Consider the following 23,750-nt stretch of genomic DNA (forward strand, 5'->3'; position numbering starts at 1 on the left):
GCTGTGCTCCATGAACCCCGGGGGTCTGCACACTATGCCGAAGATTTCCAAAGGGGTCTGCACACCTCCCTCTGAAACTTTTTAGGGGTCCACAAATGAGAACCACTGAGTTAGACGATGGACTGGTAAAAACACCTGTGCCCTCGTTACACAAGTGCTCCCCCTGGTGGAGCTGCACCACAGCTAGGGCAACGGAGGGAGACGGCTCTACGACTGGATATCTTGGCTATGCTGCAGTTTCTGTTCCTGAGGGGAGAGCCCCAGGGTGCTCCCCAAAGCCAGGGTGGGGGGAGCTTGCCTTCTGCTCGGGGAGCTTGGTACTTCACTCCCCAGGCTTAGGAGCCCCAAAGAGAGGTGGCAAAGACTGGCTGCGGAGACACCCATGGTGACTGTGCTCTGCTTTCTGGGCTCATGCTGCTCGAAGCAGGTGGCGTGCAGGTCACGGTGGGTCCCTTTGCCTGGCCAGCTGGCTGGGTCATGGGTGGGCTGCAGTTCTATAAGCTTTGGAGACGGGGACGTGAAAGCTTTGCCCCAACAAAATAGTCTCCTGAGCATAGCGGGGGCTGAGGTTGGTTAGATGGGGTCGCCTCGGACTTTCCCATGCGTGTGCAGCTCTGCAAGTGTCTGTCTGGGGAAGGAGAAACGGTACAAATCCCATAACTGTTATTCTGTGTGCAGGCCCCAGCCCTCGATCCTGGTAACGAGCCAGCGATGCTATTAGAAAGGGCAGTAACTTAAGCCTTGGACTGGAATCGCTGGATCTGTGCCAGGAGGGATGGTGAAGTAGCTGCCTCTCTCAGTGGCCACCCTCCCACTCCTGCACGGGTGTACGTGCTGTGTATGTAGCCCATTTTGCCTGATCCAGTAGCAGGTTGCTGTATGGGGGGGGTGTTGTCTCTCCTCCTCGTGCCTTCCTGCCAGGGTTGTGCTTTGTGTCGCTCAGTTTCCATCTCTAGTGGATGGGCCTGATTCTCTTTGGTCTGAGTTCTACACATTTCACTGTGATGAGGCTGCTGGGCCATGCAGGCGTCCCTAACAGCCTGGTCTGTTGGTTTTGATCTGTCCTTCCCAGTGACTCATATACTGTTCTTCCACAGGTCTTGATCTAGTGCCTTGAGGATCATTTAATTTAGGGGGAGGTTGTTTGGTTCCCTTGGTCTGAAGTGGAGCTGGGCAGAAAATGGGATTTCTGTCCCGTGGAAAATTCTGACATTTTGAAATTTTGTTTTGTGCCAAATCTAGATGGAAAGGTTGAAATAGTCACAGAAGAAAAGATTCTGAAGCATTTTGCTTTGGAAACCTTGAAATGACTGTGTTGAAATGTAATGTTACAGCATAATATAGAATGTTATATATTCTATAAATAATAATGATGATCCGATAATAAATAGTTTAAATGAGAAAGTTGATCCACTTTGATTTTGAAACTTTTCTAACGTTTCACCAAAGTCAACAGGTGCCTGGGAAACATTTTGATTTCCGTGAAACAGCATTTTCTGATGGGGAAAACTTCAGTCTCAATTGTTTTGACCTGCTCCAGTCTGAAAGCTCAGTGCAGCAGAGACTTCGAAGTGACCTTGTCTAGGGATGAGTTAGGGTGTGGATCGGTTCTAGGTTTCGCTGAAAAGAGGCGTTTGCTGTTTCAGATAACATTGCAGCAGAAGCTGTTTTCTTTTATCATGTGTTCAGCAAGTGGGGGAATCGGCCTCCTCCTGCTCTGCAGCCTGGATTCAGTGAGTTCCTGGTTGTGCGTTTCTTTGCACAACTGTAGGGGAAAAGGGTTCCTCTTACAGTTTGTCTCAAATGGTGGGGTTTTTTTAGCAGTTAAAGTTGGGCCTCAGACTTCACTCTGATGGGCTGGGTCATATAAATGAATCCACTTGGGAGATGATTTATTAGCTAATGAATAAGATTAATAATTCCGTTCACTAATGCACAGCACAGTCCCCCCTGCAGGGACTCAGAGGAAGAGCGGGTGAATCCTGATGTGTGCACTGCAGTGTCTCCATCTCAGACCACCGAACCATGGGTCTGTTTGTCCCCGAGGAGCCTGCTGGAGGATGATGGACTCACGCCGTTCCCACCAGGGGTTTCAAGTCTCCCTGACATTTACCCAGCACTGGCTTTGCACCAACTACTCTGGGTGATTTACAGTCCTTTGCGCTCCGCCAGCAGGACTAACCTGTCATTCATCAGTTTATCAAAAGGTGAGCAGGTCTCTGTCACGGCCAAGAACTCATCACCTCCCTGGCTCCCAGCTTCACAATGTGGGGTTCCTCTCTGGTGCCCCCAGACAGACCCTCACCAAATTCTAGTTTCCTGCCTCATCCACCCTGTAGATTCCAACCTTTCCTCTGCACCCCTGTTGTGAAAAGCCTGGCCCATCTCTCAGCCTTCTCATGCCTTGACTAGCACAACCTGCCCACATCTCACCTCCCCCACATGTCACTGCTTAGCTCATCTTCCTCTCTGAGTGCTTCAACCACAGCACCCTCTCTTCTGCAGCACCAAATTGAAGTGCCTCCTCTCTTCCAGGGCTTTGCATAACTCCACCCTAAGTAGGTAGGGCCCTAGCCCAGGACTTGGCAGACCCAGGTGCGATTCTCAGCTCTGCCACAGATGTCCTGTGTGACCTTGGGCAAGTCACTTAGCCTCTCTGGGTCTCAGGTCCCCGTCTGCACAGCAGGGATAACCCTCCTGCTCACAAGGGTTGTGTGAAGATAAATACATTTAGATTGTGAAGCATTTGGGGATCGACTGCCGCCAAGCGCTACACAGAGTTAGGTATTATTGTTACCATTTCAACCCTCCTGCTCCTTTGTACCCTCTCTTCTACCTGTTCCCTTTGCCTCCTTCCCCCACTCTCAGCTTTGAACCATCTTTCCTGACATCCTATATTTTGGGAGCACCCTCCTGTCTCCAGGCTCCAAGCACCCTTCCTCTCTCACGTGGGATCTTTCCTTAAAACACACTCCATTTCCCAAGTATCAGAGGGGTAGCCGGGTTAGTCTGGATCTGTAAACAGCAACAGAGTCCTGTGGCACCTTACAGACTAACAGACGTATTGGAGCATGAGCTTTCATGGGTGAATGCCCACTTTGTCAGACGCATGGATCTGCTAAAACGGGTATTCACCCCCCAGAAAGCTCATGCTCCAATACGTCTGTTAGTCTGTAAGGTGCCATCAGACTCTTTGTCCCTTTGCCAAGCCTCCTACCTTGCTTCTCAGTCCCTGGGCATCCCATGACCGTGGTCCCATTGATTGTTTCCATCTGAGTTAGCTCCTTGGGCAGGGGCCTTGGCTTAGATCTTCCAAGGTATTTAGGCTCCTAACTCCCATTGACTTCAGCAGAGGTTAGAAGCCTGAATAGCTTTGCAGATCTCGGTCTTTCTTTTCTTAGCACCCCCGAATACCCTTGTACCCCTCTCCTGAGAACAGCAGCTGTAGCCCCCAGGGGTTCCGACAGGGATCAAGGCCCCGCTGGGCTTGGTGTGGTGCATGCACATAATAAGAGTCCAGGGGCTTACAGTCTAAAGCAGCCACTCAGCCCTCAGGGGTTCAGGAGCCAAATCAGTGCTCACCGTTACCCCCAAGAGCCCCAAGTCATTGCTTCGTTTACTCTAGTACCAGATAGTCAAAGGCCCTGTGAGGGGCTATCATAGATTCTAGGGCTGGAAGGGACCTCGAGAGGTCATTGAGTCCAGTCCCCTGCCCTCATGGCAGGACCAGATACTGTCTAGCCCATCCTGGATCGACATTTATCTAACCTGCTCTTAACTATCTCCAGAGAGGGAGATTCCACAACCTCCCTGGGCAATTTATTCCAGTGTTTAACCACCCTGGCAGTTAGGAACTTTTTCCTAATGTCCAACCTAAACCTCCCCTGCGGCAGTTTAAGCCCATTGCTTCTGGTTCTGTCCTTAGAGGCTGAGGTGAACGTTTTCTCCCTTCTCCTGATGACACCCTTTTAGATACCTGAAAACTGCTCTCATGTCCCCTCGCAGGCTTCTCTTTCCCGGACTAAACAAACCCAGTTCTTCCAGCCTCCTTCGCAGGTCATGTTCTCAAGACCTTTAATCATTCTTGTTGCTCTTCTCTGGACCCTCTCCAATTTCTCCAGGTCTTTCTTGAAATGCGGTGCCCAGAGCTGGACAGGATACTCCAGCTGAGGCCTGACCAGCGCAGAGGAAAGAGCCGCAGGAGACACATTCAAGCCCCGCTTGCCTCCAGATTAGTCTGAGTCTCACCGCTAGAAGTGGACAAGAGGGGAAACAGAGGCACGGGCAGCACGTGACTGGCCCAAGGTCACGCCGTGGCGGCACCAGAAGGGGAACCCAGGCATCCTGCGCCCCAGCCAGGTGCCCTCCCCATTAGCTCGCGCTGCCCTGCCCTGCAGCACCGACCCCCCACCCCAGCGCTGGTTCCCAGCCCCCGGCCGGGCGGCAGGGCAGCGCTGCGCTGGCTGGGAAGAGCCCGGCAGGCTCCGGCGCCGCACGGGTTAAGCCAGCTGGCCCCTCCGGGCTAGGCGCAGGGCGGGCGGCCCTATAAAGCGCCCCCACCTCCACCCCCAGCAGAGCAGCGGGGCTGAGGCGCGCGCGCCGCTCCGCCGCGTCCCGGGGAGACCCAGCCGCGCAGCTCCTCGCGCTCCGGCCGCCTGCTCCGAGCCGGGGAGATGGAGCCGGCAGCCGCGGGGAAAGGCTCGTCCGCGGGTGGCCAAGCGGCCGGCGGGGCGCAGGAGGCCGGGACGCCGCAGCGCTGGGAGGAAGCCAGGACTTTCTATGACAGCCTGACCCCTAAAAAGAAACCCAAACCAGTAAGAGCCTTTCCTTTGCTGGGGGTGGGAGCTGGGGGGGGGAGCAAACCCTCCCCGTGCCGGGAGCGGGGGCAACCCCCAGGATTTGAGCCACCTGACACCCCCCCACTAACACCACCTGTTGCATCGTTCTGCTGCTGCTGCGATGCCCTTGCAGGCTGGTGCCCCACCTGGGAGGATGGTTGCTCCTGCCTTGCTGAGGGCGGGCATGGAGCCCAGCGGTCTCCGGCGGCACAGAGCTCCCCGGCTGCAGGGCAGCTGCTGAACGCAATGCAAGATCCGCTGGGTGCATGGCACAGGCAGAACACACCGGATATTCCACCGTAGCCCAGGCCCAAGCTTGATCTGTAACCCCCCTTATCGTCCCCGCTGGGTACCGTTGCTGGAGGGTGGGGGACCCCCGTGCCCACCTAAAGGGGGTGGGTTGAGGATGGGTGACAGCCCTAACGCTGAATCTCCTGGCAGCTCCGGTTAATGTCATTTGAATGTGGCTGCTTCTGTTCAATCTCATTTGTCTGAGCCCTGTGTTATCTAACAGGCACTGAGCTGGCACAGGTTTAATAATAGAAACTCCCACAACCAGCAGAACCTCCACAGGAACCTTGGGCTGGAAAACAAGGTGTAGAAACCCGCCTGCTCCAGTTACCTGTGGTCAGGAATAAACTTCCCTGCAAACTGCTTGCTTGTTAAATGCCCTTTCTACGGTTCTTGCACCTGCCTCTGGAGCATTAGGTACTGGCCACTGACTGAGAGAGACAAGGTCCTGGAGCCAATAGACCCCTTGTCTGGTCCAGTCTGGAAATTTCTGTGTTTATGGTCCTGCAGGCCTGTCCCCTGATAAGCCCTGAGTGCATGTTATAGGGGGTCCCAGCTAACACTTCTGTCTCACACCTGTAACCTCAGGTGTGAACTCGGACAGAGAGAGACTTCATAGGCTGGAGTCTGAGGAGACCTGCCAGCTCTGGGCATTGTCTCTGTCAGACACGCTCCTTACGTGGAAATCTTGTTGGGTTCCTTGAATCCTGCAGATGGAGGATGGTCACTGGCTTCAGCCTTCACAGCTGTAGTGGGAACTGAGAGGGGATAATCCAGCCTGGGTTATAACAATGATCCTCTGCCCCTTTCAGGCAAGGCCCTCAGACAGCTTCAGCCATTAATGCGACCTCTCAACATCCTCAGAAGTAGGGAATTAGTATTATTATCTCCATTTGATAGAGGGGAAACTGAGGCATGGAGCAGTTAAGTGAGTTGCCCACAGTCACCCCCAGTCAGTGGCAGAGCTGGGACCAAAAGCCAGGAGTCCTGATTCGTAGTCCTCAGCTCTGGAAAACACTCCCTCTCTGACCACGTTGCCAGGAATCTTCTCTGTGGGATCTGCCATGACTCCATGCCCAGCTCATACTCCTGCCCTGCAGGCTGGTTTCAGGCAGGCTGGGAGGTGCAGGTGCCAACAGCCATGCAGAGAGCTTCCATTGCAGCTCTGTTGTGCTCAGACGCAGCTGGGCACACCCTGCGAGGCAGCTGTCACAGCCCATGATGAACGGGTGCAAGGCATTTCCCTGTATTATTTATATAGTGTTCTGAAAACCCATAAGCATCCCAGCCATCGCAGTGAACTTTAATCTGACCCCCGAGCGCTGGGGGGGGGGGGGCAGGGATCTGTGGTCTGTTTAAGGGATATTTCTAGGTATCAGTAGTCTGTCTGTCATCTGTTCTGTCCCTCTGCCCGCCTGCTGCCTTCGCAGCCCAGGGGAAATGCCCGTCCTCTCTGCTCTTTGCTGGGAGTGGTCTCCGTGGCAGAGCTGGGATCCTGGAATGACGCCAGCTGATCCCACAGCCCTGCTGCTTGTTGGATATAAGACCGGCCGAGAGAGACGGGTGAAGAGACTCGGCGGCATCTTCCAGTCCCGAGAGCGGGCGGGGAGGGGGCTGCTGATGCTAGTAGTGAGCCCTTGATTTCCATAGCCGCAGCAGTGAATGTGGAGTAGGCAGGAAGAGGGTGACGGCGTGGGGCTGTAAACAGCTAATGGGGGTCACGGGTGCATTAAATTGGGCCCAGAGGCACCTAGGCTTTGAGGTGTCCCATAAAGCATCATTCCATCCAGCCCCCCCAACCCCCTTTCTTCCAGGCCCCTATCTAGTCTCTTCCTCCCAATTCCACTCCTTTTCGGTGGCCTTCCCAGGGGGCCCCTGTCAGCTCCCCCCCCCCAAGCAGTGTTGGTTCTCACTGCTGCCTTGGGTCTCCCTCCAACCACTAGGGCTGGCTCAGGAATTAGACCCATCATTCCATAATGCTTAAAATGCCTTTTAATGGCCTCAGAACCCTCTCCAGTGACACCATGTATGAGAACCAAGGGATGAAAATGATCCATCTGTAAATAACGTACAGGACCAAGGCAGCCCCTGGGAAAACTCGTTTTCCCTTCAAGTGCTGCTCCCCTCCCCTCTCTCCTTAGCAGAGTCCCAGAGCATAACTGTCCCCTTGCCCCACGTCAGGCTGCTCCAGCCTTTCCCTGCAGAATAAATCCTCCTCCCCCTCCTCAGAGGGCTGATCCCTTATCCATGTCGCCAAAGGATCTGAACCCATTTGTCTTTGCTGCCACCTGGTGCTGATGCTGCCTGCCCTCCCCCGTCCCCCTGACATACAACTGGTCCCAAGATGGGACCCTGGAACTAAATCCTCCTGAAGTGTTGGAGAAGGAGCTGGAATCCAGAGCTGGAGCTGGATGCAGATTTCACACCAGATCCCTAGCTCTCTAATGGGCCAAAGCAGATCCAGGCATCTCTGAACTTGGAGGGAGGGGAGGGTCTGAATCCAGATCAACGTCTCAGTTGTGTTTGGTCAGGCCCATCGCTACCCAGAAGCCTTTGAGAACTGCTCTGCAGGGGCTGATGGGTGCAAAGTATCTGGAGATGGGAAAGAAACAAGCTCCAAAGGTCAGGAGTGTCCCTGTTACAGTCTGGGGCTGGGCTCAGGGACGGCTGTCCCCTAAGCTCCTGCAACTGACCTCCCAGAGAGAGGGTTTTCCTGAGGGTGCATGTGCAATCCTCAGCGTGGCACCAACATGGCTCCAAGCTCAGGTCATATTAATGTTCCATCATGTTTGTGTTCATCAATATAGGTCCAGATTCTCAGGTGGGGCAACCTGGATATTGTGACAGCCCAGTCTTGGCCGACACGCCAGTGACTGAACCGGCAATCTCCAGAACTAAAAGCGTGAGCTGCTCCGGCTTGAGCTAAAGCCTTCTAAGGGGCGCTATGACCGCCTGTGGCTCAGACACAGCCTGGGCCCTGGAACGCACGCTCGTCGGTGTTGAGTCGCACCAGCTGAGGCTCTGGCCCATAGTGTAGAAATAAAAACCACATTCATTCAGTAGTAACAATCAATGACTGTGTTACCTTAACACAGGTTTAAAAGAGAGCACGTTTTCATTCCCATGGGGAATCCGGTGCTCAGTTCTGCGCCCCTTGTGATCAGAAAGTTATTGACAAACTGGAGGGACTTCAGAGAAGAGTTAGAGAAACGATCCAAGGGGTTAAGGCACTTGCGAGGAAAGCATGAAACGCCTATTATGGTGATGGCCCGAATGGGGAGAGAAGTTTGCAACTATTTGAGAGGAGGACGAGGGATGACTTAGGCTGGCATGAGGGGTAGAACCAGGAGAAATGGGGGGAAATTAGGAAAGGGAAAATGTAGGGTGAATGCCCAGCGAAACTTCCTGAGAGTGAGATGGTGGAATCGGGTCCCAGAAGAGGGGAAGAATGACTAGTGTCTTGCCCAGTCCTGTTTTAGCTGTTCCAAGCAATGGGGCATTAGGCACTAGGGAACAGACACACCCTGGCTGGAAGGACCTTATGGGTTTTGTCCTGTCAGTGCCCATTCAGATCAGGCTGCCCACTCCTGAGCTGTCCTCGAGATGCCAGGCTGGACACCTGGAGGCTCTCAGGAGCTGCCCAAGGCCATGGCAGCTGCCCACTGAGTGGCAAACACGAGATGAGCCATAGCTGCAGATACCAGTCAGGGCAGCGCTTTGTTCTGCAATGCTCCATTTTCCCAGGATGCCATCTGCCTGCTTCTCGATTCATCAACTTCAGTCTCGCCTGCTCCTTGTGTATGTTTAAGGTGTTCGCTGTCTGGCTGTGTGGGACGTGTCTCCCTCGAGCTGGGATTTCCCCTCAGTTCCTGTGAAGTTCAGGGATCTCTGCACGTTCCTTGGTACCAGCATGGGAGCCTGCACTATATATATCCCAAAGTCCTGTAGCTTTGCTAACTGGAAGTCATATCTCCGGTCTGGGTTTTTGGTGGCATCCAGGATTTCCGGGACTTGGCCATCAACTCTTGGAAGGGTATTTAGGACTTGTAACCACAGCAGCACTCATGTAACAGGATTAGGTGACCGGATTAGAGGAGTGCCATCTGGTGCAAGGTTTGAAGCTGGCTTTGCCGGAAGGGATCGCTTGCATTTATAAATATGAAGGTTGAAATACATAGACTCCCTGGAAATCCTGGCAGAATTGTCTCAGCCCGTCATCCTTTTGAGGAGGATAAAGCAGTGCTGGGTCTTTCAGATGAGACCTTCGTTCTGCCTGTTCTTGGAGGACGTTAACGCTGTCTTTAAGAATATGTGCCCCCTGCCCCCTCTCCGGGATCCTGGCCAGAATTCCTGCACTGAGTGCCAGTTGGCCATCATTCTCCACCCAGAGTTGGCTGCATTTCAGCGGGGCTGAGTATACATAATCTGAAGTACTGTGGGATGAGAGGCACTATAGAAATATACAATATTATTAGTTTTAATCATTCCCCCCACCCATCATTTCTCTATTTTTCTTTCTGTGTTTGAAGTGTTTTTATTTTAACGTAACTCTCTGTTTATGGCTAAAGCTTTTCTAAGAAAATAAAAACTGCGCGGGAGGGTAGGGGCGACTGGTAAGGAACGATGGGAGCTGTTGGCTTGCTCACTACATAACCGGTGCATCCAAGGAGATAGAAAGTGCTGGTATAATGTGTACAGATGTGATTGTACAAACCCCAAATCACTGAAGCTGCGATAGTGGCTTAAAGGAAGCAGGTACTTTCCAGACCGCTAGCGCAATGCCGGCTTGGGAGGAGGATTAGACATACAGCTGCAGTCCCCAAAGGTTTAAATCCCCTTTTAGCATCTCTCTGCATTGCACTGTTTGCTGATGGCTAGTGCTTCCTACCTGGTTGCCCTTCTGTCCTCGTCTTAAGATGCTGAGTCCAGACATGAACAGAGCCCTAGAGCACAGCACCATCTTCCCCTTCACTATCCGCCTATAATATTTCTGTTAAGCTCTTTATTAATCCTCCGCTGATGGAGCCTTTGGGCTGATCCTCCAGTGGCAAAGGAAGAGGGTAGATCATCTGACCTATTTTTTTTTTAAATTCCAAAATGCAGAATTCAGTTTGATCCAGCGCAGCAAAGCCCCCGAGCTGCTTTCCAGACACTGTTTGATGAACCGGCATTAACTGACCTTGAGTAACCTTGAACACGGCTCTGAGGATAAACAGTGTTTATTCTGAACTATCCAGTCTCCTGGCCCCAAGGGCCCCCACACCGGATGAAGGTCACTGAAGGTCACGCTGGGGTGGGATGCTGCAAAGGGTCCCGTGTGGTCTGACAGCGCATATAAAGTGTGGCTAGGCGGTCGCTAAAGAATACAACTGTTTATTAGGAGGAGAGGCAGCGTAGTCTAGTGGTTAAAGCGCAGGAGTGGGAGTGTGGACTCCTGGGTTCTTTTCCTGCCTCTCCCCCAGGATTGCTATATGACTGTGGGCAAATATCTTACTCGCCAAGCCTTGGTTGCCCGTCCATAAAGTAGAGCGAAGAGCTGACTTCCCCCGGACTGGAGGGTGGTAAATAGAGCAGGTAAAAAAATAATCGATGGAACAATCTTCTATTAAAACCGCAGTTTTATCAAAACGGAAATGTTTCTTGGGGAATGGGCTGGTTTTGTGACACTTCTCGATTGGGGGCGGGGGGAGCTGAAACATTTCAATAGTGCCACTTTGATTTCATTTGGACTTGTATTAAAATGTGAATTTAAATATTCTGTTAATGTGATGTGTATATAGGCCACTTAATATTGCAATATAAAAGTTGCATTGAAGTGACTTATTGAAACATTTAGTTTTTTACCCCCAAAATTTTGATTTTTGGGGAGCATTTGTCTTGTGGGAACTTTAACATTTCTGACTTTGCTCTGAACTGGACCAAAATGTTATTGTAACTGTCGGCGTCTCCTGCAGAAGGGGAATTCTGCTAACTGACCAGCATAAATTGTGACGCTCAATTCATCAGCATGTACGGTCCTCCTATGGACAGTGTTCTAGAGGTGCAGAATATTATTTAGCAGGAGTCAACAGGATTCAACAGGGTGGAAGCGTGGTGCTGGACAGCTCTGCCTGCCCACTGCTACAAACCAGCAGGGGGATACGCCAGTAATGTACGGTGAGATACAACCGGGTATCTGGCTTAATGATCCATTTCTTGCTGCGTTAATTACCTCTGAAATTTACCCCTGGGGGGGGCCTGTACCTTTAAATAGCAAGGAGAGAACCTGGAGCGTCTTGTAAACAGCTACGTAAGACGAGGGTGTCAGTGGCGCATAGACATACAGGCAAGGTGTGCGCAGCACAGGGATACATGCATGTATGACAGCAGAGGCAGATTTCTCTGTGCCATACCATGCCAGCCCCAGCTGGCACGTGGAATGGCTTTCCAGGGCCCCCTGGGTTTGTCTGATCAAACTAAGTCGTTGTGACATTCACAACACTGACCCAGTTTCATCTTGCAGGAAATTCTTTTCCTATTACTGGAGGATGCGTTTCCCTGCTGTCCGCCATGTACCAGGAAACGGACACACATGTCCTATAGCCCGACTTGGTTTACCCAGAAAACTAATTTAGGTAATAACAGCTGTGCCCCTGAACTGGATTAACTGCCAAAGGCTAGTGACGACCTGACCCGGGACCTCTAATAGTTATTAATTAATATCTTAGCTCATAAATGACCCATGACACTGGAGTTATTAATGCAAATTAGAGTTAAGAGCTGGCCCATGACTAGTTAATAACTGACTAAGGCCCCCTGGGTAACTGATCTTAAAATGGCAAATTTGCTACTATTTGCTACATGTGAATTATGTATTTGGTGTGCTGTGCTACTAGGCCAAAACCCTGGGCTAGTGGGAGAGAATGAATTCTCCCCTCTACCTTTGGTTCTTGTATGGTCCCCCATGACTGTAATACCTGAGGTCCTGGATAGTCATGCCAGCAAAGCCTAGGAGAAGTCATTTTAGGGAACAACAGTCCAGGCACATCCCTGCAGAACAATTGATCCCAAATCCTCTCCGGTACATCTGTGAAGCTCAGCGTGCTGGAGAGGAGAATTTGTCCCATTGTTTTAGCTATATTGAAAGGGTCCTGTTGGTTTCAGGTCACTGCCCTGGTGTACGAACACTGCTTAGGGACACTTGCACTGTTTATTGTCTGCAAGGCGGTTTTCTGGGCTGTATAATTACCAGCCTGGCCGCATCTGCCGAAATCGCTCTGTTCGCTGGCATTGATCCTGCAGAGAGAGGAGTAGGTGGGTTGTGTTAATGCTCTGAGGCAGGTGACTCTTCATCCCAGCTGGGTGTGAGGGAGATGGAAGTGACTCTCTAGGGGTGGGAGAGGATCAGGGCTGAGCAGGCTGGAGAAGGCCCAGGCCTTACAGAGCAGCCGAGCCTGCCGAGAAGGATTGAGCTAATCTTTGTTCTCGTGTTGCTGTTTTTAATAAAGTCAAATGCAGGGGGGCGGGAGGGGGGGAGTTTGGACTTTGCAGAGCGTGTGGACTGTGTTTGTATAGCAGGCTGGGAATGACACCAGCTCACCTGCCTATACCAACAGCAAAATAACAGCAATATTGGTCAGGACACCCTCGTAAACAGGAAGCCTAGAAATCAGAGCTGAAATAAACGGAGAGTAACACTGAAAATCTCACCCTTAGGCATTTTTGGAAAAGGTTTTTAGGCACCTAAGTGCCTAAATCCCATGGGAGGTGCCTTTGGAAATCTTGCTAGCTGCCCGTCTGAATTGCTAGATACCTGAATCGCTTTGAAAATCTGGCCCTTAAGCACATCACTTCCTAAACTCCATTGGCTTTCAGTGAGACTTAGGCTCTTAAATGCCCAAATGACATCTGAAAATGGGACTGAGGCACTTAAATCACTTAGGCACTTATGAAAATTTTTCCCTTACTGGGGTTGGGCCCATCTAACACACTGTTCCGTACTGTCTGGTTTCTAGTTTTCACTGTCTCCGTATAATAACCAGCACCCTTCGATAGCCCCCAAATCTTAACCTCTGGCCGTAGGTTTTCATCCAGGTTCAGCCCCCCAAACCTCTTTACATGAAATCACAGGAAACTGCCTGCCGCAGTTCACTGTCCACACGCACTCACCTTTCAAATCAGCTCTGATAACAATGGAACCGGGCCCTTCGCTGGTGCCTCACGATAAGCAATAGATTGTTGTAGCCCGGCCGTGTCATCTCTCTCTAATATTGACTTAAACTAATAATTCCTAAATAATCTAACAAAGAGTGGGATCAGTCAAGCCAATGCACTCAGCATAATGCATCAGTAATACCTTGCAATCAGCTAAACTGCTGTGTCCCGGAGCACGAAATCCCTTAGCGTATGCCTCTGTACGTGCAAGAGATGCCAAATTCAGATTTTCGACGCTGCCTTGGAAACGCAGTGGGCCCAATTCTGCTCTCAGCTATGCCGCTGCAACTCCACTGATGCTGCTGGAGTTGCGCTGGTGCATCTGGGAGCAGGGTGTGGCTCAGTCTTTCTCAGGACAAAGGAACACAAGAGGCTAGATTGTTCCCCAGCGCCAACCTGATTTATTGTATTGGGTTTGTTGCCAAGGAGTGGGTCAGAGAAGTCCACAGCGTGCTCAGCTGTTGTCTGACCTAGGATTCAGAGATTCTCTGCCAGTTCCGGTCCTCTCCCCCTGCAGATCCTCTCTGCGCTGGAGGGAACTCTGAAGGTGTTGGGGGGTGTCTCATTTAAAATTTCCCCACCAAGACAAAGAGGCCAGGCTGCTTTCCCTGTCTCAGGTGGAGTTCTCCTCCTCCTCCTCCTGGACGCAGCTAAATCATGAGTGGCAGAGATGACTTATTCCCAGAGGCCATAAAAATACTGCTCAGGAGCCAATGTGTGCTTTCTCTGCGAGTGCACAGTGTCACGGGCTTTGCTGCAGCCGAGGAGGGATCAGCTTTGTTAGATTCTTGGCAGCACATCGCTGGGCTGCCTGCAGAAGAGTCACTGTTCAGGCTTCGCTTCCAATTGTTTTGTCAACCAGCGAGTTGCCGCAGAGGAGCCATTGTGCTTTTGAGATGCCACAAGCACATCACAACTTTGCCTCCGTGGCTGGCGTGAGATTAATATCCTCTCTCCGACTCAGAGCTGAGAGTGTAAACGCCTCTGGGGGGAGATGGTGTCTTCATCCCCTCAGCAAGGTGCCAATCCCACCTCCAGCACCATAAACGTGTCAGGGCCCAAGCCACGCCTAATGGAAGTCCATGACAAGACTCTTCGTGATTTCTTCAGTGGGGTGTAGCTCAAGCCCTTAAAGATTAATAACGATTGCTAATCAATGGTGGTTTGGCTTACTCTGGACTTACAACACCCGTTCACTGCCCTCCATCCAGACGCAACAGCCTTCCTCAGGCGTTTTCCAAGCATTGCCGGCACTGGCTGGTTTTGAAGCCTGGGACAAAGTCTTTATAGTATTTCAGTTCTGGCTGACCCAGCACAGTCTGTGATGGTTTCTTCCCAGTGTTGATGGGAAGCTGCAAGCATTGCCACTGCACTGGGTCAAGTGGTTTTCCGAACTCCCTCCCACAATGCAGTGCTTAGTGTTTTAAAATTACACTTGCATCAACAGTGCTGGGGACAGGTGCCCCAGGAATGCCAGAATGACAGGGGAATGGGGAGGATACTTCTATCTGTCGAAGTTTTGCAGCATCACAGGAGACTCAGCAGCTATTCTGTTCATTTGATGCCCCTGCCATAACATCATAGTTTGGTATAGACACATCCCAAGGACCACATTATGCCTGGTATAATCAGGTGCCATTCAGGGTCTTCAGCTGAATTGCACTCATGGACACCAGGTCTGAATCTGGCCTTTAACGTCAAAGGACGCTAGATGCTGCATAAAACCAGGAGGCAAAAACCCATCACATTCTATGCAAGATGGCCCCCAGAGTTCCTTCAGCTGGAAACATGGAGAGTTTTTCAGCGGTTGAGTGAGTGCCAAGTGACCCCTGATGAAGAGTGCAGGGAACGGAAATGTCTCGGCTCAGAGGGGCCATGGGACTGAGGAGGCTTCTCCTAGAAACCTCTTAGCTCGGAGAAGCCCCAGAATGCAAGGAGTGCAAATGTCCCAGCTCAGAATGCACTCTGGGATGAAGTGCTGACAAGCATTGGCTCCCTGCCTATAACCTTAAAGCAAGCAATATCGATTTGTGTGCGATTCCCAGCACACAGTCAAGCGAAATGGAGGCAATCTGTCTGAGTGACTCTTGGGCCCAGAGGGCTGTGCTAGATGGAGTTTAATCAGGGTGCTAGATGGAGTTTAATCGGGAGTGAGAAGATTGGGATGGGTTTGTTTTTAATAGACACATGCCCAGTCCCTGCATTCTGATCTAGAGAACGATCCAGAACTGATGTTCCTAGACTTTGGAGAGGGGTGGACCTGGTGCTCCCTTTCTGGCCTGGCATTTGATGATACCCCTACATGCTGGAACCAGGTCCATAATCCTGTGACCAAGGATGGAAAATGTATGTATTAGTGATGCAATTTCTGTCTCTCTCTGTCATGCAGCCAAAGCCTGAGAATGCAATAACAATCGCAGTCTCCTCGCGGGCTCTGTTCCGCATGGAGGAAGAGCAGAAGATTTACACAGAGCAAGGGGTGGAGGCATATGTGAAATACCAGCTGGACCATGAGAATGAACCCTTCCTACCCGGCGCTGCCTTCCCATTTGTCAAGGTGAGCACCATTGCTCCAGCCCCCTGAGATCCTTTGCTAGGGTGACCAGACAGCAAGTGTGAATAATTGGGACCGGGGGCGGAGGGTGGGGGGTAATAGGAGCCTATATAAGAAAAAGACCCAAAAATCGGGATAGTCCCTATAAAATCGGGACATCTGGTCACTCTTTCCTTTGCCTTTCCAAACTCCCTCACCACCAGAGCAAGGCACAAGGACTTGGGCTCATGGTGTCCTGGATAAAACTGAAGGTAAACACCCACCTTAGAGAATTCTGCTCTCATCACTCTGGTATCAATCCAGAATAGGTGTAGTGGCTACAATGGAGCTACTCTGGATTCCCACTGGTGTAACAGAGCAGAATTCAACTCAAAGAATCTAGAAACCCGAGGGAGAAAAGGAAAATACTCTGAGAAAGCTTTAAGGGTAGTGACTTCCACTGAACAGCACGGATTAGAACTGAAAAATTCCCAACTTCCGGCTTTTCAGATGTGCCCAAGGAGTCATGAGCTGTCCTTGTTTTGTGTCATGTAGAAGATTTGATTAGACTCTTCCTCTGCCTTTTGAGGGCCATGAAGGAAGGAGATATGGGTACTCTTCTGACAGGGCGGTCTTCTCTGAAAGCGCCAGAGCGTCAGTATTTCAGAGATAAAGCAAAGGAGTAATGGATGAATGGATGGAATATTGGCAAGAATATTGGCAAGGAGTAGCTAGTGCTGTCAAATTTATTTTTAAAAGATGAGAACTTAGGAGACACCTGCATCATAGGGAAACAAATTGCTAACTCTCTTGAGGGACATACCTAGATGGGTTCCAACCAACCTTTGGTATCTCTGTTCATAGCTACACAGATAGTAGTAGAGGGCAGAGGGGAACACTTTGACTATAAGCAGATGAGGCCACATGTAAATCAGTGGGCATCAGGTTTCAGTTCTCTCCCGCCCACTTCTCTTGTTAAGGAGCATGTGCCTGAGCTGGTGGCTAGATCACTCTTCCCTCTTTCTTTGGTCTTGTAGGCCCTTGAAGCTGTCAACACTCAGTTGCGAGAGCTCTACCCCGACAGCGAAGAACTCTTTGATATTGTCCTCATGACCAATAACCACGCCCAGGTCGGGGTCCGCCTGATCAACAGCATCAATCATCACAGTAAGCACCGAACGACCCTGAGCCAGAACCACTGAAATGACCTGGGAGCTGGTGGCCACTGGGTTTTTGGTTAGTGGCTGTGATGGTGGAGAAGCTGGAGGGCAAAGCTTTATCTTCTGTCCTCCCTGCTATTCTGTTAAACCACTCAGCAAGCCCCAGTCTCCTGTGGCTTAGACTAAAGATGGTTGTTAACGAACCCTCTCCAATCTTCGAGGGTACCAATCAAATGCGATCCAGCTCTGAATCAACCTTGGCTCTGGTTTGGTAAATGAGGATTTGGCAACATCAGCCCAATTTTGGGCCATCTCTTCTTGGGGGGATTAAGCCAAAATCAGAGCTTATGCCGTTTCTGGGCACTTGGATGGAACGAGACCTGGATCAAACCACACTTGGGTACTTTCCAGGATCAAAAGCCATCTGATGAGGTTCTGCCAAACTCAAACCAACCTTGATTTTGCCATATGCCTAGTTTAGATCTGAGTTCTTGGAGCGAATAACCCTGGGAGTGGAAGGAATGATGGGAAGGAATAGAAACAGTATAATAATAATTAGCTCTTGTCTAGCACTTTACATCAGTAGATCTCAAAGTGCTTTACAAGCAGGTCAGTGACACTATCCCCATTTTACAGGTGGGGAAACTGAGGCAAGGGGCGGTGAAGTGATTTGCCCGAAGTCGCTCCGCAGGCTAGTGGCAGAGCTGGGATTAGAGCCCAGGCCTCCTGAGTCACAGCCTAGTGTCCTGGCCACTAGGACGCCCTGTCTCTATGTAGGTCAATATTGAATCAATACCACGTGCCCCCTTTGGGGCTTTCCTGTGTCTAGGAGGAGGGTGGCTCACAGGAGGACACTGCTAAGTGTAGTGTGGTGCAGGGGCTCGGTGAAGGGGTTACTGACAGGTGTCGGGAAACAGGTGGCAACAGCTACTAGGTAGAAGGTGTTGTGTCCTAGCAGCACTGCTGTGCCAGCATCTGTGACAGGGCTGGCATGAGCATCACTGTTGCCAGCAGCCATGGGGCCCCCACCTTTCTGGGGGCCAGGCTGCCCTGGGCTCACTTCCCATCTCTTTCCTCTGGCCTGGTGTCAGAGGGGGAGCAAATCCCGAGTCTGGTTCACTCCCCCACCAGTGGCAGCTGCTGGGCTCCCCGCACACCATAGGGCTGGATAACAGCCTGGGCGCTTGCTGGCCCATCCCAGCTAATTTGGTGCATCCGTCCGTCCTCAGATCTGTTCATCGAGAGGTTCTGCATGACGGGAGGGAACAGCCCCACTTGCTACCTGAAGGCCTATCACACCAACCTGTACCTCTCCTCTGACGCCGAGAAAGTGAGTGAGGCCATTGAAGAGGGTGAGTCTGACGGTCAAACCCTGGGTGGTAGCGGGCGGCGGGCACAGCCCACATCACGTCGCTCTCCCAGAGCGACGTGAGGACCTGCAGCCCCGGGATCTCCATCCTCTGGGTCTGTGCGGCAGCTGGCTAGTGGGGGCGTCCCACACCCTGTCTCCATCACAGCCCTGCCCTTGCTGAGGTGAGGTGGGACCTCTCGTTCCCATGGAGACAACAGCATCTGCTGAGATCTATAGCTTCTCAAAGGGCAGGTGGACTGCTCTCCTCAGCTGGCTGCTGGATGGATACTGACTCCTTCCATGCTGGTGGGAACGGCCGAGGAGCTGAAAGCACCTGTAAGCTATGCAGCGACAAATGATAGAAACCGATGTCAATTCTGCAATCTTCACCTCCCCTCCCCCCACATCCCAACTAAATACTAGATCATACCCAGGGCTGTGAAGCAGCAGGGCAAGGAGGGAGGCTGGCACCTAAGGAGAGCACTAGATCCTTCATCCAGAGGCTCATGTCTTCACCTAGGATCTAAGTGCCTCTGGCTTTCCTAAATCCTGATGTAAGGGTCCAGACGCAAGTGGCCAATGTAAGGACCAGTGTCGGCGTATCTCTGCTCTGCGTGTGTCCAGTTCTGTTGCTCGGCTCTGCAGTAGGAGGACCTGGGAAGCACAGTGGGAGGAGACGTGCCGCCTGTCACTTTTCTTTCTCGTTCCCTCCCACACAAAGGAATCGCTGCGGCCACCATGTTCAGCCCCAGCAAAGACGTGAAAGTGTCGGAGAACCAGCTGCGGGTGGCATTCGATGGGGACGCCGTCCTCTTCTCGGACGAGTCGGAGCAGATTGTGAAGGCGCACGGCCTCGACATGTTCTTTGAACACGAAAAGGCTTACGAGAACAAGCCACTGGCCCAGGTATGGCCAATCGCCCCCCTGACACGCTAGCCCCAGGAACCAGTTCTGGGGCAGGCAGCGCTGAGAATTGGCTGACTCCTCCAGCAATTCCCACTCCGTTAGCCCTGAGCACAAGCAGAGCGGGATGAGGCTGATACTGGGTTTCCAAGGAGATGGCTGTGAAAGACAGGGGAATTCAATGGGAGTTAGGTGCCTAAAGACCTCTGAGGATCTGGGCCTTGGTCCCTATATGCTTGGCCAAGACAGGGCCTTTCCCAAAGCATGGAGGTTGGGGAAGGGATGAAGGTAGCTATGAATGACAGTGTCTCTTTGCTTGGGTAGGGGCCGCTGAAAGGATTTCTGGAATCCCTCGGGAAGCTGCAGAAGAAGTTCTACTCCAAGGGTCTGAGACTGGAGTGTCCGATTCGCACCTACCTGGTCACTGCCCGGAGCGCTGCCAGCTCTGGGGCTCGGGCCCTAAAGACTCTCCGCAGCTGGGGACTAGAAACCGACGAAGCCCTGTTCCTGGCAGGGGCCCCCAAGGGGCCGCTGCTGGAGAAGATCCGTCCGCACATCTTCTTCGACGACCAGATGTTCCACGTGGAGGGGGCGAAGGAGAGTGGCACCATCGCGGCCCACGTCCCATACGGCATAGCGCAGAAGCAGAGGCGGATGGCGCAAGAGAAACAAACCAAGAACAGCAAGTAGCATTGCTGGTGGTGACTGCAGGTGCTCGCTGGTTGGGTAGCTACCCAAGCCATCCCTGACCAGGGCACCATGCATGGATTGATATCCAAGTCTGCAGGGGCTGAGCGTCTTTGTTGATTAGTATTGAAGCTGCAGGTGCCTTGTCTGGGTGGGTTGAAGGAAAGGTTTCCTTTTGCCTGTGTGTGTTGCACTTTATTGACTGTCTCTGACCCTCCAGCCCCATATCACCCCCCATGTCCCCTCCATAAAGGTAGGAAGGGTCAACCAAGGCCTAAACCTACCTCTGCTACCTTTGCTCCTGCATCTCAGCATCAGCCATTGCTGACTTGTGCCACATTGGCTGTCACCTCATCTCCACACCTGCCTCAGAACCCTCATGCCTAAGCCCAGCACCAGCCATCCTGATCCTGCTATGCCTCCTCTGTGTTTCCAGGGCCCATAAAAACCCAGAGGTGCTCGCGCTTAAGTTTTGCACCAGATGTTGACCACAAAGCTTGGAGAACTTAATCAAAACTCAGCCAGACTAGATAAGTCTACAGGAGAGGGGACCTTGCATTGGACAGGATCTGTGAGAACAGGGCTCCCCTTCTGTGGATCTTATATTCCAACCCAATTTAAATTTTTGGTGCTCATTTAAAAAAAAACAACAGGGAAATTCCCAGTCCAAGAGTTTTGATATATTAAAAAAAAGAAGTCAAGGCTGACAATGTGCTTCAGTGGAATCCAGCTTACGTGCAGGAACAATGATACACTATTGTTACAAAACATTTACAGTTTTAAATTTTAAACGGACTGGAAATGAGGTTAAGGGATGCAGCCAATTTCCCACCACTGTTGCTGCACCCACCCAACCTTCAGTTTATCCACTAATGTTTGGGAAAACAAAGATTGGTCAAACTCTAGATAGGAAAAGCTCAAGCCCTATTAGTCAGTGTTTTGGTCCAATGTGTTATGGCTCAAATTTGGGTGCTACTATTAGATACCTAAATCCATAAGTGACACCTGGGAAAAAAAGGCATCTGAAAATTGAGCCACATAAAATCAGAAGCTATTTTTCAAAATGTGGCTTCCTGACCTCTGGACCCAGGCTGAGAATATGTGTAAGTTGAAAGACAGTCCTAACCTATGGTGGGTGGGGGGAGAGACAGACATTTTCTTGAAATCGACAATTACATCAGCTGAGAATTTGAGCCTGAGTCTTTCGTTAACCATAGCAAAATTCAAGTTTCATTCAAACCGAGGCCACTGTGCAATTGATCATCCTTCTCCTGGTACTTTCCTAAAACCTGTGGTGTCTCCTGAAGTAGAAAGATGCTGCTAACACAGTGGAAAAGAATTAAATCCCCAATTCCGAAAGGTTTCAGAGGGGCAGCCGTGTTAGTTTGATGAAGTGGGTTCTAGCCCACAAAAGCTTATTCCCAAATAAATGTGTTAGTCTCCAAGGTGCCACAAGGCCTCCTTGTTGTTTTTGCCAGTTCAGAAAGGAAACAGTCAGAGAGCTGTTCGGAAAGCAGTGTATGGAATTCACTCAACAGCATTCTTATGTGAAGGTGCAGATTGGAGGAACGATAAAAGGTTAAAGATCATTTTAAAAAATACTCCTTCCCTGTGATGGTGGTCTAGGTAGCACAGGTAGCAATGCCCATAGTTAAGATTGCCTGGCACATACCATTATCAGACAATGTTTTAAATTGCTTATAACTTTACCAAATTTGGACCATTTCATTTGGGCTGAAATTGCCCACATGAGGTGGCTGCCTCTGGCTGACTTTTTTTTTGCACATTTTCAGTTAAAACGGTTTGACCATTTCCAAGGATGAGATTAGGGCTCGGGTTATTATATATCGACTGAAATAACATTAACAATCAACCATACGCTTCACTACTTATCCTGTTGGTTTGATCCTTGCGCTGAATCCTGCTTGGACAATGAGAGCACTAGTACGTTTTTTAAATCTTGTTTCTCTGCTCAGTTTCACGTTGAGATTCACTCTGCTGCCATGTTGGGGTTGCAGACACCTCAGGGGAAGGTTTTTAAATCCAAACCAAAAATCTTTAAAGAAACAAAACATCACAAAACCATTTCTATTAATATTCAGTTTTATGAAAAGTAGGAGGCGGTTCGGTTGGGGTCAAAACCGTCTGACAGGGACCCTTCCAACTGGCCTGTCAGGATACATGCAGGGCTTCCATGTAAACATCCCCAAGGTGCTTCCTGTAGATTGGCATTGACTGACATCTTTGGAAGTTCTGCCAAGTGCAAGCAGTCCAAGTCCGATCTTCCCCCAAGTCTAGAAGATGACATTGCAACAGGAACTACTAGTTGTAATGAAGAGCAGAACAGTCCGCTAACAGTTATGAAATTGTATCTGTCTGGGTCTGGGACTTGTTGGAATATTGGCGTGGGGGCAGGGGAGTGTGTGATTGAACATAGCCATCTGTGTAAGCGTGTCTGTGGGAGAGTGATTGTAATGGGTGGTCTTGAGCGTGTGTGTTTGAAAGAGAGAGATTGTCCATGGATGCGTGTGAGTTTGTGTGTGTGTGTGTGTGTGTGTGTGTGTGTGTGATATCATATACTTGTCAGAGAAAGAGAGATTGTCCATGGTGTGTGTGTGTGTGTGATATATACTTGTGTGTGTGTCAGAGAAAGAGATTGTCCATGGATGCATGTGTGTGTGTGTGTGTGTGTGTGTGATATCATATACTTGTCAGAGAAAGAGAGATTGTCCATGGTGTGTGTGTGTGATATATACTTGTGTGTGTGTCAGAGAAAGAGATTGTCCATGGATGCATGTGTGTGTGTGTGTGTGATATCATATACTTGTCAGAGAAAGAGAGATTGTCCATGGTGTGTGTGTGTGATATATACCTGTGTGTGTGTCAGAGAAAGAGATTGTCCATGGATGCACGTGAGTATCTGATTGTGTGTGGGTGTGCACACGTGTACGAGAGTGTTACTTGCGGGGAGTGGGTGAGCGAGAGAGATTATTTAAAAGCAGCACTCTATGGTAGCGAGAGCTTGCCACGCTCAAAAGAAACCCCAGTAACGGGGTTTTGACCTGCCTGGCAAGCAGACCCCAGTTCTAAGCTGCCTCTAGCTCTGGGAAAGAGCCTGTGCCCAGTTCTGGAGGTGACACGGGGAAGCACAGACTGTGCGATGCCAGCACCACGGCCACCAGAGGGCTGCGTGACTTGCACTTTAATTTTGTTTCCAACGCTTAAGACAAAAAAGAGAGAGAAGGAAATGCAGAGGGCCAGGAACGAGTGTATTGGGCAGCTCCTGCTTTGCCTCTCCCCATTCACTGCCAGCACGGGGCAAGTACATTCCTTGCTTGTACTGGGGGGAGGCCCCAGGAGACTCAGAGAAATGAGGACTCCCCACTGTAGTGCGTGGATCCTGCTGGCATTGAAAGAGTTTATTGCCCTACTCATGTCTGACCTTCACCGTACAGTTTTGTCCATAGTGCTTCCTAGGGTGCACCATCATTGGCTGAACTGGATTTCACTGCTTTTGTGGCTTGCTTGCTTGTGTCCGTCTGTCATCTCCTGGGCTGGGATGGATTTTCCATCCTGCCAGCAGCCCCCTTGAAATGATCACCAGGACTCCTAGCTCATCACACACTTGGATGGCTTAGTGGCATTTCTTGCATTGAACCAGCAGCTAGTGGGCCCTCCTGGCTGTTGTGTGGGTTTCACTCCTGTGTCCTCTGATGGTTTTATCTGTGACTGAACTGCTGTAGCCATGGAAATTCCTATGCGTGTTTGTCTGTAATAAACTACAGCTGGTACTA

The 23,750-nt window shown here is 50.9% G+C and overlaps 1 protein-coding gene across 1 annotated transcript; it reads left to right on the top strand.

Moving 5' to 3' along the window:
- Nucleotides 1-4,659: 4,659 nt before the first annotated feature.
- NT5C1A (5'-nucleotidase, cytosolic IA) lies at nt 4,660-23,750 on the top strand. The gene is made up of 6 exons (XM_039511458.1): nt 4,660-4,814; nt 15,712-15,879; nt 16,893-17,022; nt 18,245-18,367; nt 19,088-19,272; nt 19,594-23,750. Exons 1-6 carry the CDS (start codon nt 4,674-4,676, stop codon nt 19,957-19,959), a joined length of 1,113 nt encoding a protein of 370 aa, XP_039367392.1. The 5' UTR covers nt 4,660-4,673; the 3' UTR covers nt 19,960-23,750.

The sequence above is a fragment of the Mauremys reevesii genome, linkage group 23 (genome assembly GCF_016161935.1).
Source record: "Mauremys reevesii isolate NIE-2019 linkage group 23, ASM1616193v1, whole genome shotgun sequence".
Lineage (NCBI taxonomy): Eukaryota > Metazoa > Chordata > Testudines > Geoemydidae > Mauremys > Mauremys reevesii.

Coding starts and splice junctions, on each gene's coding strand:
- NT5C1A (XM_039511458.1), top strand. CDS start 4,674: ATGGAGCCGGCAGCCGCGGGGAAAGGCTCGTCCGCGGGTGGCCAAGCG. Junction 15,880..16,892: donor CTGCCTTCCCATTTGTCAAG/GTGAGCACCATT, acceptor TTGGTCTTGTAG/GCCCTTGAAGCTGTCAACAC. Junction 19,273..19,593: donor AGAACAAGCCACTGGCCCAG/GTATGGCCAATC, acceptor TTGCTTGGGTAG/GGGCCGCTGAAAGGATTTCT.